This window comes from Akanthomyces muscarius (genome assembly GCF_028009165.1).
Source record: "Akanthomyces muscarius strain Ve6 chromosome Unknown contig_15, whole genome shotgun sequence".
NCBI classification, from domain to species: domain Eukaryota; kingdom Fungi; phylum Ascomycota; class Sordariomycetes; order Hypocreales; family Cordycipitaceae; genus Akanthomyces; species Akanthomyces muscarius.
The window spans coordinates 712,645-726,228 of record NW_026611615.1 but is presented as its reverse complement, the minus strand read 5'-3'; the positions used below and the strand labels follow the sequence as shown (position 1 = coordinate 726,228).

The following is a 13,584-nucleotide window of genomic DNA, read 5'->3' as shown; positions in this document are numbered from 1 at the left end:
GGGCGCGCGGTGGTGATGCGCAATAGTGTCGCCAGGGGCTCCGCTGATGCAAAGGAGCTGCGTCGGATGCGTAAGAAATTGCTGACGAGAGGAGCTGGGCGATACCGGAGTGACTCTAATGCGGTTCGGCCTGATGCGGTTGCTTCGTTGGTGACACGCGCAGACAGGCGCGGAATTGGGTCGGGGGTGATGGGGAAAATAGGCAGCGAGAATTAGGAAAGGTAAGGGCACAGGCGAAACAAATAAAACGGAGGGGCAGAAGAAATTGGAAAGAAGTTGAAAGATGCGCCAGGCTGTTGCTGGAGCGAGGCGAGGGGATGGGAGAAAATCAAGAGAAGATGAAATTTAGGCCGACGATGAGGTGGAAGAAGCAGCGCACGAACTGGAGCTTGTCAAAGATGCGCCTGGGCTGGCGCCGCGGAGGAGCGGGCGAGGCCACCCAAAACTTTTGTGGGCTCGAGCTATGACTAAATCTGTCCGCCGGCCGTTGGCGGAAATGTCTGAGGTAGCAATTTCGGAGCAAGTATGGAAATAAAACAAGATGAAGTTGAAAGAACAGTGAGGTTGGGCCTTTTATATAGACTTCCCTCCGGGGAAGATCAATCTCAAGCTTTGGGAGCCGCGGGCGGCTCACTGCACCCATTTATCTGCCCAACATGCAGCTTAGAGGCACAATAAATTTTGGAGCCTCGAAATATAATTTGAAACTTTGAACTATAATTATGCCACAAACACCCGTTCGTTGTAGAATTACCCTGTTGAACAAGGCGAGGGCTATTTCAAGGGAGTCTTGCTACCTTTTGACTTTTTACGCTTTTACCTGTATCCTTCGCCATGCTGTACCAGGCCAAGGGCGTCTACGAGGCGTGCGCGAGGCTTGTGCGGCGGCTGAGGTACCTAGTGCACTAGGCACGAACAAAGTAGAATTGAACTGAACCAGCATCAAAGCTGACACGCCGGAAGAGCTTCATAGCAGGCGATAAGCCACATGTCTTTTACCGAAATAACAAAAAAACGAATTGATATGTAACGCCTGGATCATGCCCAAGAAACGCACGCTTCAGCCCTTGAAGCATGCATCATCGCCGATACCACCACTGACACCGACAAAATGGAGGAATATTGATATACACAGGTGCCACCCAAACCCTACTCATCCTTAAACAGCCAGCGCCCCCCAGGCTTCATCGCCTCTCTGTACCGCTCCCGGACCGCCCGCTTCTCTCGCTCTGCTGCCTCCTCCCGGTTCAACTCCAATTCCTGCGTGCAAGGAAAATCCGCGTCCCAAAATCCAGGAGGCGACTGCATACGTGAGTATCGGTGTCGGTGTCTTCCGTATTTATTCGCGAGGTCCTGCGTCTTTGCCTGTATCCAGGCTTCGGCTCGCTCCTCTGGGTCCATGATCGCCAAACGATAGGCATAGTCGCCAAGATGCTGCTCTAGCAATTTTTGCTCTTCCATGCGTTGTGCCGCCGTCAATGGTAGATCAGGCCGTTGCGAAATTGCCAAGGCGCGAAATTGCTTGCCGCAGCAGTGCATCTCCGCGCATCCTGTGAGACAGGCTCTATCATTCTTGTCTCTGACTACATCAGAGTAGGCAAAGTCGTGGCCTTCGTTGGCTACGGGATTGATTCGAAAATCGTCCAGCCGCAGCTCTCGAGGTGGCTTGTCGCGAATCTGGCCTTGTCTGGCCGGCCGCTGCGGCGAACGTTGCGGCGACCGAGGGGATCGTTGTGCGATAGCGGCTGGAGGGAGAACGGGCCTGCTCTGACGTGCCTGCTTTTCGAAGGGCAGCTCACGCCGCTCGGGGATGTTGAGTTCAGCAGTCATTGTAGAAGGACCTTTTCGAGTTTGACGGGTTAATCGAGACAGTGCTGGACTGTCATCAACCTCTCCCTGTTGCAGAAGCTGCTCCAGACGATTCTCAGGCGTCTGGTAGCGGCTCTGCACATTTTTAAGAGGCGTGATTTCTTGACCAGTTCTAACCGAGGTACCATCGTCCGCAATGTCCGCAATGCCTTCATCAAGCTGTCGTTTCCGCAACAGTTTGGCAGGCTTGTCTCCTCCCGAGCGATTCATTCTCCTGTTGGCGCTAATCGGCGTAAGAGCAGATGACATGAGACTAGCTCTCGCGCTCTGAGGTACGGGCACGTCGAGTCGGACGTATCTTGCAACCGGTGTCACGACTGCATTTGTGTCTGCCGGTGTAGTTATATGGATCGGCGGAATTCTCGGGGTCGAGTCTGCCTCTCTTGGCTTGCGAGGTGTCGTCATATGGGTAATATTTCCCAGGTCAATGCTCTCTTGAGAGGCAGCTAGTCGTGATTCTCCAATTACGGGACTTGAATCCTGTTCCGCCTCCTCCTTCACACGGACGAGTAGCCGCGTCGCCGTGGTGCTTTCGTCGCTTCTGCGTTTCTTGACTGGTCGCTCCGAGACTACAATAGGGCCATCCGACGACGGCTCTCTCTTAACGAGGGGTTCAGATGGCGCTTCGGCGGTAGTAGGGAGAGAGGGTAAATCGTTTGCTTCGGATTCGCCCTGCGTCGAGTCGAGCGGTCCCAGCACGGTGCTAACAGAGCGACTCGAGGTAAATGACTTAGGAACTATGGGAGGCAGTTGCGGTTCCTCTGACTCTGGTGCCGCGTCTTTAGGGTCGGAGGTACTAGAAAAGCTGCTTCCGAATGACGCAGCAACGGGTTGCAAGGTAGCCAATGCCGCCGACGCGCGACTTGATATCTCTACCCCATGCTCGTCTTCGGCAGCCTGAACTTGTTCCTGCAGTGTCTCGAAGCGTCTCTTCCATGCATCACGTTCGGCTTTGCGTCGTTCAAGAGCACCGCGGGCTTTGCGAAAATTCTCGTTGAGCAGCCGGAATCGTTGCGCAAGTTTGGTATATTCAATCTTTTGCGCCACTTCTGGGTCGGATGATTCGAGTGCTCCGTTTGGCATGGATGAGCCAGGAGGTGGAAGAGGCTCAAGGGGAAACCTGTCTATAGTGGCGTTGAGATGTCGAAGTTTGTCGAGCTCAGACCGAAGAGCCGTGTTTTCTTTTTCGAGCGAGTCATTTTTGGTAGCCTGTTGTTTTAAAAGGGATTGGCATTGAACAAGTTCCCGCGCATCGATGGAGCTCTCCAGATCTGAAGTAAGTCAGTATGTAGTACACATGGCTCGGCAGGCTGAAGTATGTACCAGCCGCTATGTCTGCATCTATTTCGTTGCATATTCTTTCCAGGGCCTCCTGAAGAGCAGGGCGACCCTTGTCGAACCAACTCGTCATCTTGTGCCTCGTAGAAGCTGGATAGGCGTTGCGTAGAATTAATGCCAAGTTTGTAGGACGCGTAGCCACACGCGATGCGGCGGTGCGGCGCCACTACACGTGATGTCACTGGGGAAGCACCCGGTCACAAGGTTTCAGCAAGGGTATAGATGAGATGAATTGGTAAATCTAGTGCCGTATTTAATACAGAAGAAGCCTTCAGGCATTAAAGTCTTCCGCCATTAGAGTATGTCTTTACTCATGAATGCTCAGCCGCGCGCCCAGCGAGACTCACCGCTCCTCAGCCACAGCACAGATCATCCGCCGCAGTCTGTAGCGGGTGCTCCGGTGAGTTAGAGACGCAGCTGGCAAGAGCTGCAGGCCGGCAGCTGGCAACAACGTGCGTGCGGCACAGTGCAAACGGACAACGTGGGCATCGGGCAGAAGCGAATTGGCAGATAGCGAGAGTATCAATTGTTGATCAAACATTTATATGCTTAGAATACAAATTCCGCATTGACGTCTATTAAAACTCATCTGCTTGACTTTCCCCAAGCCTAACTACTTAGTACCCGATTTTGGAAATACCATCCGTCAGGCAAAGTAGGGCGTGCGCTAGCCGTTTGCTTAGGCAGTATCTACGCTGGTGTGGGCAGTGAACGGCCCGCCCAACCCAGTAAAAAAAAAAGTGCTAAGCTGAGCGGCACTTGGCCCAAAAACTTTTCGCGATAACTGCTGCAGCTTTTCTATCTTGTGCATCACCACATTCCGAGCTCAATTTCTATTGCACTTGCATTCGGCGCCAAGTCACAATTACCTTTGCATCCCGTATGTCTCCCATGCCATCGCTGGACCCTGCAGTCACCTCTCCTTCCACTTTCACGTCCAAGATTGGCTGCGACCCAGGCTTCCTTTTAGCCCAGCACTTCGTTGACGACACCACCGCCATCATCTGCTCTGTGCGCGCAAATCGCTGACCTGTTCATCTCCTAGCTTTCTATTTGCACGCTTCCAACCATCAAAATGGACTTCACTCCTTCGGACGCTGCTCCCGCTCCTAGCCGCGGCGCCTGCTACTCTTGTGAGTCCATCTGCTCCACGCAAGCCCAAGCATTGAATCCGGCATCACCGAGCTGCGCTTGACTCTAGGCCCTCTTGTAACCTAGGCAGCGCGCTCGACTGTGACTGTAACTCTGCGAGGTCTTTCAGACTTCCACTGGAAGCCTTGCCGCTTGCGCCTCGATTTGTGCAGCTCCTTCACTCAGATGCTAACCAGATCCCAGGCGGCAACTCCGGTCACCAGGTAACCGCAACAACAAACTTTTCTCATAGCGTAACACACACTTACAGTTTTCAGGCTCGCGATTGCCCCTCCAAGGGTCCTGCTAAGTGGTAAGCTCCCAAAGCATGCACACTGCTCGCCACCCACTAACAGTGACACAGCTACAACTGCGGCAACGAGGGCCACATGAGTATGTTTCCCGCTCCTTAACACCGAAAACTTCTGACAAAACAGGCCGCGACTGCTCCGAGCCCATGAAGGAGAACAAGTCCTGTTACAAGTGCGGCCAGCCCGGCCACCTGTCTCGCGAGTGCCCCACCGCTGGAGGCAACGGCCAGTCCACCGAGTGCTACAAGGTAAGTAAATAATACTCATTTACCAGAAAAATGTATATTAACAGGCACAGTGCGGTAAGATGGGCCACATTGCTCGCCACTGCACCGAGTCCTCGTATGGCGGCAGCTACGGCGGCGGCGGCGGCGGCGGCGGCTACAACGGCGGTGCTGGCAAGACCTGCTACTCTTGCGGCGGCTACGGCCACATGTCTCGTAAGATGACCTCTCCAAACATTGCACGCATTTGACTAACACTTCTCAGGCGAGTGCGTCAACGGCATGCGCTGCTACAACTGCGGCGAGTCTGGCCACTACTCTCGCGACTGCCCCAAGGAGTCCACCGGTGGCGAGAAGATTTGCTACAAGTGCCAGCAGTCCGGTCACGTCCAGTCTGCTTGCCCCAACAACTAAATCGTGCGGTAATGGGACACTCGGATGGTCCGAGATGAAGTTGACGTGGCAGCTCCATGATACCCACGATTATTTCTTGGCTGTTTGTTTTACAAGTTTCATTTGTTACATCTTGGCTTTGCAACACTGTTGTGTTTATCGACGAAAAGCTCGGCATTTTACGCTACTGGAACGGACATATGGAGATTCTAGGGACAAGATTGATGGCCTCGCCGGCAGCACGACGAATGGATCTCTTGGGCATTAAGTTTTGTTCTTTCACTTGGGTGTTTACGAATTTAAAAGTTTGGCAAACGACGATGGACGTTGGCACGCGACCATGAACAATGAACGTTGGTAGCTAGTTGATACTAGGGCAGATGAATACGCGATTTGGAAAAGGTGTATCGACGTGAAGATGCTGAGTGTATGCAAGTTGTTACATTTCTATATGATACGCGAAAAAGATAAAGTACACAAAAAGAGGCCGGGTCAAAGAGAAATGTGCCTCTTCCGACTTTTTCTTCTCTCTTGTCTTTTACAGCATGGACTTGGGAAAGTTGCGCATGGCCTGTCGCACGCCGAGATCGCCGAGGATCTCCTCGGAGCCGCCAAGGATCGAGTCAAACTTGTAGGTGCGGTTGAATATCTCAATGTGCTTGCCCATGCCCGTCTGGGTCAGACCGCGGCCACCCCAGATCTGGACAGACTCGTCGGCAACTTCGTGGGCGGCGCGGGTGCAGCTCATCTTGAGCAGGCCGATAGGGCCGGCGAGGTGCTGAGCCTGCTGCTTATAGGGCATGTGGCACATTTGATAGGTGATGCTCTCGAGCCAGGCCTGGTGAGACTCGACGAGGGCAATCATTTTGGCGATGCTATTTCAACATTAGCATCGCTGTTCTGAAATCATGAGGGGAGAAGATACATACCGATGGCGGATGACGGCCTGGTCAATGAGACGCTGGCCAAAGACGAGGCGCTGGTTGGACCACTTGAGGCACTCCTCGACAATGGTGCGGATAGAGCGGACCGTCGCTGTGCACATCATCCAGCGCTCGTGGTTAAAGTTGGACAGAATGACGTGAATGCCCTTGTTCTCCTCGCCGAGTAGGTTCTCGACGGGAACCTTGACATTGTCAAAGGTGACGTATGCAGTGCCGGCGGCCGGTGAGTACGACGTCTTGATGGGCTTGGTCTCGACGCCCTCGCCGCGGGGAATTAGCAGGACCGAGAGGTGCTTGCCCGTGCGCACGCCGGTGACAAAGTAGTCGCTCCAGCAGCCGTTGGTAATCCACTTCTTGGTGCCGTTGACGATGTAGTGCTTGCCGTCGGGTGTCTTTTCCGCCGTAGTGCGCAGGCCAGCGACGTCCGAGCCGGCGAAGGCCTCGGTAATGGCGAGGCAGAGCTTCTTCTTGCCGCTGAAGACCTCGTCGGCGATTTGCTTTTTCCAGGCCTCGTCGTGCGCGAAGTTCAGCACGCAGGTGAGACCAATCGTCATACCGGCCATGTTGCCGTCCTGGAAGCCTCGCTGCATGGTGCGCGAGAACTCCTGGCCGATGATGAGGTCGTGGAAGTAGTCAAACTGCTCGCCCTTCATGACACCGCCAAAGAGGCTGACGCCGTTCATGTGCTTGCCCGGGCCTAGGCGCATGTGCAGGATGCCCTCCTTGGCCATGCGGTCAATCATTTCCTGGGAGATGTATCGGCCTGTGGCTTCGCAGTCTTGCGCCTCGGGGATCAGGTGCTCGTCGACAAAGACGCGGGCGGCCTTCTGCAAGGCGCGGTGCGAGTCGTTGTAGTAGGGCGTCTTGAAGGCGGGCGTCAACCAGAGAGGCTCGGCGTAGGGAATCTGGGATAGGTCGCCGGGCTGCGGGACGACGACCTGGGGCGTCTCGCCCTTGACTGTGCCGATGGCAAGGTCACCGTACTTCTTGAGGACTTCCTGACGGTGCAGGTTGTAAAAGGCCGTGGTGGCATCCTGGCCAGCGACCTGCTGCAGAACGGCCTCGCCGCCGGGATGTGCCATGACAAAGTCGGTCAGATCGTAGACGATGCTGTCGATGATGCACCAGAGAGAGTCCTCAGAGGTGTGCTCGCGCACTTCCTCGCGGGTAAACGTCTCGGCTGGAGGGGCCATTGTGTGTAGCGTGGGAGAAGTCGGGATGGAAAGCGTGTAGAGCTGGCGACTGAGTGCTTCTTGTGACGAGAAAACAGAAGCAAGTCACGGCGGCGATTCGAGGAGGATAGAGGATGAGGGAATAAGGTTGGCAGAGAGAGGATTTTTGGGGAGAACGGCGCACAAACAGCCGGAGTATCATTGAATGCCGATTGAGACTCGAGACCCACCAATTGCCTCGGCAAGGTGACGATGTTCCCGGCGTTGTTACGTGGGCAAATTGGCCGGGGCTGCTTATCGCTAGCTGACAATAGCTGCTGCTGATTGGCTGATCGAAATCTGGGGGAGCAGTTAGCATGTGCGTTTTCCCCCGCCGGCCTTTACCGCACAGCCGGGGTTGCATGTAACTACGGCTGTATCTGAAAAGCAAGATACGTGAGAAGAAATGTGTGCTTGAGCAAATATAAAAGCGCCCGTAGTAGCGTGAGTTTCAACTGACTGCTGCTGGGTTGGAAGTACCCTCCCCAGATTGGTCGGTAGGTTTCAGTCGTGGCCCTTCATGAGGCGCGCTGCGAGACAGATAAATAAAATGCCAATGATACTACAATAAGCTCTTGTTTCTAAAGCGGTGTTAATGTCAATAGTCTTGCAGCAACGACCGTGTGTCAATGATGCTGCCGCAGATATTTATTCACTCCCAAACAGATGTGTCAACACGAGAAACACTGACTGGCATGATACTCGTCGCAAAAGTTGAGGCATTGTTAAAGTACACAGTAATTTTCTCCGTCTGTGATGGCGAGAATGCCTGTATTTACACGCTACTGATAGCCAGCAGGCAAAGGCGACCACATCATGACCTAGGCTTCGGCATAGAAAATCAACATCTTTTCATTGTGATGAATACGCGAATGATCAAAAGATATTTAAATAATGCGATCTTTGAGCTTAAAGAGACCAGAAATGCTTTGGACACCCAGCTTCTCGCACCCGCTTTGCTTCAGCGCCGAGATTGTTTTTAAGCTCCGATGCAGCTCCGACGCAATTTCGCTCGTCGTCATGGCTTCTAGCAGGTACTTCAAGACGTCCCTCTCACGAACCGTCAGTCGGTTGGGGTTGACCGCGGATGCCTCGTCGCTCTCGACAGGGCCTTCCAGGATGGCCTCGATGGCAAACACCAAGTCCTCCGTTTTCTCCTCCTTTTTCACGACCCCAGTCGCAGTCTTGCGCAAAACAATATTTTCCAGCGTGTCCGAGGCAGGGTTGTGCGAGAGGTAGATGGCGGGCAGCGCCGCGTGGCTGTCCTTGATTGCCTGCAGCACAGACGCCTCTCCAAATGTCTCCATGTCTAAAAGGACGGCATCGCAGCGCGTGGACGAAAGCGCGCCTTTGAGCTCGTCAGGTGTGTTTGCCGTACCGACAATATTTGGGTACGTGTCTGAGGAAAAGGCTTTTTGGAAGTAGGCAACGACGTCAGGCTTTCCATCAGCGAGCACGACGCGGATTGCTCTGCCAGTGAACGCTGGAGCGCTAGCCATGCTGGGGGTTACCGCACGGGGTGTAAATGCAGTAATACTTGGGCTGCAAAGCGAGGCGTTTATTTCGGGTCGCAATGGGGACGGATGAACTGCTCAGCATGAGACGGACTGGTCGTCCTGAGGTGGTGTTTATTTCCTTGACGTACGGAAGCATCGGCCCAATCAATCTGCGCCACGACGGTTCTCTGTCAGACTGGAGACGGCGCCTGTATCCACATCGTGTATCCGTACACCTGCTGTTCTTCTCACTACGTTACTCTGCACTTGATCATTGTTTCATCTCTCTTGATCTTGTCTGGTACTATAAAACCAGCAAAATCATTTGTTTCAACTCCCAAACCCAAGCATCGAGGGCGCTATTCAAGAAAACTGGATGACAGCCTTTCCGGCCTTGCCACGCTGCCCAGCATACTTCCACGCCTCCAGCGCCTGTTCCGCCTTGAATTCCACCACGGGGAGCGTCTTGAGCAATCCGCTGTCAAAAAGCGTTGCCGTCTTGCCCAAGTTCTCCCCGTTCGCCGTCACAATAAAGTACACAAATTTGGCATCTGGATTCTCCTTTACTTCCTCTGGCTTTCCGCCATTGAATGCCCACGCCGGGGGCGGATCCGCGACCGTCACCATGGTCCCGCCCTGTCGCAGGCTGTGCCAACTCCTGCGATAGACCTCACTGCCGACCGTGTCAAAGACTGCGTCGACGCTACCCACAGACGTCTCCCAGTCTGCTGCATTGTAGTCCACGCAGCTGCTTGCGCCTAGATTCTGCAGGTGCGCATGACTCTTGGGCGACGCGAGCGCAACCACCTCGGCACCGAGCAGCTTGCTCGCAATTTGCACAAGCATGGCGCCTACGGCCCCCGAAGCGCCAGTAATCAAGAGCTTGTTTCCCTTTTCAATCTTTGCATGCTCATACAGCGCCTCCCATGCTGTCAGAACCGGGATCGGCAGCGCCGCGGCCTCGCCCATGGAGATGCGCGCCGGCTTCAGCGCCACTTCGGTTCCCGAGACGGGCACATAGTCGGCCTGGCCGCCAGCTTTCGTCGCCGCCTTGATCATGGCAAAGACCTCGTCGCCGGGCTTGACGCTGCCCTTGTAGGCTGGCCCGAGAGCAGCTACGGTGCCGGCAATATCGTGCCCGGGGATGCGGTTGGATTCGTACACCTCTGGCCACGAGACTTCATCGGCGGTGATGCCGGCGGCGGATACCCGGATCAGCACCTCGCCGCTGGTGGCAGACGGCACAGGGAAGGTGCTAGAGAAGCTAATCTGGGGCGACGATTTGTCTCCGAGGATCTGCACTGCGCGCATTGTTTCAGGCATACTTGATTGTTCGTGTTGACGCAGCTTTGTAAGGCTATTAGCTGTATAGAGTCTGATGCTTTTGCGTGACTGGCAGTGTCTGGCAAATCGTTCCTTTATACTTTGGGCAGCGGTGCGAGGTGAAAGCGGGCAGGTCGCATCGGCAATCGTAGGCTAAAAAAATCGACCCTCGATGAGTAATGACGTAAAACTACTAGAGTCTTTTGGTCTCCTATCCGTTCGTTTGTATACGAGAGCTCATGATTGGCAATGGCCAGATCAATCAGCTCCGACCGATCCAGCTGCGGCGTCGGTTCGGGACCGGGCCAAGTGGAGCTGCAATACCCGATGCGGAGGCCCGAAGTTGAACGCCGCGATGGAGGCGACGGGTTCGTGAGGCCAAATTATAGTGGGAGAAACCAGAAATCAACGTAAATTCATCTCAAACGTTGGACTTGAAACATCACAGCATCCTCCGGAGCTTCGAGGGAAGCGACTGCGGAGCCTTGACATGGTTCAGTGTACTGTAAACTCCGGACAATCCCCAGGTTTACCCGCGGGCAGGTGCTTACGCACGCATGACCATTTACCAGTCTCAGCTCCGTCATTTACCAGAAAATTTCAGTTCCTCGTACTTTTCCAGGATTCTCTCCCCAACCGCCTCGCCACTCAGGTACGCGCCCGTGCTTGTGCCAAGGGCAACATACGGCGCCGTATGCTCGCCCGCAAACCACAAGCCCTGGTCCGGTAGGCCCTCGCGCATCGTCTTAATATGCTCATCGCCCCTTTCTAAACCAACCTGAAAGTTGCCGTAACTCCCATTCCCTGCAAGCTCATCGTTGAGCCACTCGGTAGCCACGCATTCCACTGGCTGACACACCACCGCATCGGCCATGTAATTGGGCAGCCGAGAGTAATACGGCTTAAAGTATTGGATGATGAATTCCGTCTTGTCTCTTTTCTCGGGACGCTTGGTGAGTTCCGAGGTAAACCACTGCGATTGCTCGCCATAGGTGTAGAAGAGTAAGGTCGGGTGCGCGTCGTCATTGCCGAGGCTGGACAGCTCTACCGCTTCCTGTGGCCAGCGGCTGGCGTTGTGTTCGGGGTGATAGGTGGGCGATACCCACTGAATGAACCCTTTGGCAGTTTCTGGCTGGTCGTCTTTTGCTCTCCAGAACGCTTCGGGGAAGCTGATATATACCTGCACTGGTAAGCGATGTAGAATCGATGGTGCGTCGTAGGAAATACCTTTTCCAAGCAACCATAGCTGATGGCGTCGATGGCAGAGGTAAGCGAGGTTGGAAGAGGAGGGTCAAAAGCCTTGTTCTTGTTCTTTTGCAGCCATCCCAGCGGGACAGTGACGACAACTTCGTCAAATTCGTGAATCTTTCCATCTTTGACGTGAACAGTAACCTTTTCCTTTGCCTCCTTTTTATATGTAATGCTATCGACGATAGTATTGAAGGAAATATCTGCCTTGTCCCCTGCGGGCTTGGCAACGCGCTGTAAGACCTTGCGATACGTACCAGCGCAGAACAAATTCTCTGCTTATTATTAGGAGCGTTTCTCTACTACGTCTCTTTCTGACATACCGTCATCGATACACTCCTCTAGCCAGAAAAACTTTAGGCTTTGCTTTGTGACCGGCGATCCGATAAAGGCTCCCCACGTCTCGCAGATCTGATACACTGTGTTGCGCTTGGCCGCTGCGTTGGGCTCATCATCTGGTATCTTTAGCGGCACTTTTTCCCTAAAGAAATCCATGAGACTCTTTTTTGGATCAATCTCTGCCTCTGATGCTGTTGAGTATGCAAAAGCGTCGTCGATAGTCTCCCACATGATGGTCTCGTATCTGAGGCTTTCGGCGACATCCAGCTTGACTCCGGTCTCGTCAAACGCGCAAGAAACCTCATCAATATCGTCGATGCCTGTGCCAGTGTCCATAGCCAGGTCTAGGATGACGTTGCCCGTGGTACCGTGTATCCAGTTGGGCCCCATGTCAATCCAGTGGCCGTTGCTGAGCTGCGTCTGATGCACCCGTCCGCCGACGCGGTCCCGCCCTTCGAGGATTGACACCTGGAAGCCGTTTTGCAAAAGTACGTCGGCGCATCGCAGGCCGGAGAGGCCGGCACCAACAACGGCAATGTGCGCCCTGGACTTGGATGCCATGGTCATTGTTGGATAGGCGCAGAGCAATGTTTGCGGCCATTTACTCTGGCATGCCTGGCCAGCGGGGCATCGTGATGGGCACCACGTGAATAGAGCACTGCGCCGCAAACTACCTGGCATGCATTAACTTAAGCTTGGATACAACTTCCGCTTTGAGCTTTGCGTGGCTTTGATAAGAGGAATCTTGCGACAGCCGCAGTCTGCGAACAGGGCCAGTCGCATTCGCGACCGTGCCTTGCATTTACCCTACCATCAGGGCATCGTGACCGGATGTTGCTGGTAGCGTGAATCTTAGCTGCAAATTCATCACTTCAGGTACTCCAAGCCTACAGTTGGCGTTTCTAAGGCACGGCCGATGATGAATCAACGATGACCACGAGTTGGAATGTGGTAGTTACTAGGCACAAGAGTCGCCCTGTCTTGGCCACATGTAGCTATCTACCTATCTAGTCTAATAAATCTCGGTGTCAATCTCAGTGGCGTGCCGCAAGCTGCCGTGATGTGGGCACGGTGTTTGATGTGCAGCTGTACTAGGAAATAAGTCGAGGAACGACGACCTTTGGGGGGGTGAGAAATAATCAGCTTCAAAGTAGATATATGCACATTTTATTTGTGAAGAGACAAAATTCCGACGTGTCGTGCCTCCCTACCTAGGTAGGTAGGGAGGCACATCAGCGGCGCAATGCTCTCTTGGGGGGCGCAATGCTCTCTTGGGGGATCGCGAGGGCAGTTGTGAGCCAGCGCAATCGCACAGCTGGTCAGGTCAAGTGACACCGCTGACATGGTCCCTCTAGGTAGGTAAGGTAGGTACCTATACAGGGGTAGCGGTAGCCACTGAAGCAGGGTCCGCGCACTGAAAGCCAACTGAAAGCCCCTCTCAATCACGAGCGCAGGGCAGTTTTATTAGCGGGGCCAAACGCCAACTGACCCCAACACAAACCCTTGCTACCTAACTAGCCACTAGTGCCCTGCTGTAGGCTGCTGAGCACAACAGATGTCACTCCTGGCACCACACTTGCGCACACATTAGGTACTGCCATGTCGTGCAGCACCCCGACATCTGCCTGGCCAGACTCTCAGACTCGCACACCGGCTGCACTGAGCTGCATCACAATCAGCCAGTTCTGCTTCGCCACAGACCACTCAACTCGACCTCTGTAGATTCCATTCATCGTCTATATGTCCACTCCGCCCTC

General features: G+C 54.1%; 6 protein-coding genes across 6 annotated transcripts; 1 reads left to right on the top strand and 5 right to left on the bottom strand.

Annotated features, from left to right (window-relative positions):
* Positions 1–1,149: 1,149 nt before the first annotated feature.
* On the bottom strand, positions 1,150–3,280 carry LMH87_007969 (uncharacterized protein; the record flags this gene model as incomplete). Its single annotated transcript, XM_056201629.1, has 2 exons — positions 1,150–3,140; positions 3,193–3,280. The coding sequence occupies 2 exons, from the start codon at positions 3,278–3,280 to the stop codon at positions 1,150–1,152; spliced, it is 2,079 nt and encodes a 692-aa protein (XP_056057840.1).
* Positions 3,281–3,382: 102 nt separating this feature from the next.
* On the top strand, positions 3,383–5,287 carry LMH87_007968 (uncharacterized protein; the record flags this gene model as incomplete). The annotated part of the gene is made up of 11 exons (XM_056201618.1): positions 3,383–3,423; positions 3,492–3,506; positions 3,565–3,607; positions 4,001–4,087; positions 4,253–4,340; positions 4,543–4,562; positions 4,617–4,651; positions 4,703–4,731; positions 4,776–4,897; positions 4,948–5,089; positions 5,139–5,287. 11 exons carry the CDS (start codon positions 3,383–3,385, stop codon positions 5,285–5,287), a joined length of 771 nt encoding a protein of 256 aa, XP_056057839.1.
* A 517-nt stretch (positions 5,288–5,804) lies between these two features.
* Positions 5,805–7,403, bottom strand: LMH87_007967 (uncharacterized protein; the record flags this gene model as incomplete). Its single annotated transcript, XM_056201608.1, has 2 exons — positions 5,805–6,141; positions 6,196–7,403. 2 exons carry the CDS (start codon positions 7,401–7,403, stop codon positions 5,805–5,807), a joined length of 1,545 nt encoding a protein of 514 aa, XP_056057838.1.
* A 905-nt stretch (positions 7,404–8,308) lies between these two features.
* Positions 8,309–9,074, bottom strand: LMH87_007966 (uncharacterized protein; the record flags this gene model as incomplete). The annotated part of the gene is made up of 3 exons (XM_056201596.1): positions 8,309–8,912; positions 8,959–9,009; positions 9,067–9,074. 3 exons carry the CDS (start codon positions 9,072–9,074, stop codon positions 8,309–8,311), a joined length of 663 nt encoding a protein of 220 aa, XP_056057837.1.
* A 206-nt stretch (positions 9,075–9,280) lies between these two features.
* Positions 9,281–10,240, bottom strand: LMH87_007965 (uncharacterized protein; the record flags this gene model as incomplete). Its single annotated transcript, XM_056201584.1, has 1 exon — positions 9,281–10,240. The coding sequence occupies one exon, from the start codon at positions 10,238–10,240 to the stop codon at positions 9,281–9,283; it is 960 nt and encodes a 319-aa protein (XP_056057836.1).
* A 583-nt stretch (positions 10,241–10,823) lies between these two features.
* LMH87_007964 (uncharacterized protein) lies at positions 10,824–12,394 on the bottom strand (the record flags this gene model as incomplete). Its single annotated transcript, XM_056201573.1, has 3 exons — positions 10,824–11,420; positions 11,468–11,763; positions 11,812–12,394. 3 exons carry the CDS (start codon positions 12,392–12,394, stop codon positions 10,824–10,826), a joined length of 1,476 nt encoding a protein of 491 aa, XP_056057835.1.
* Positions 12,395–13,584: the final 1,190 nt, after the last annotated feature.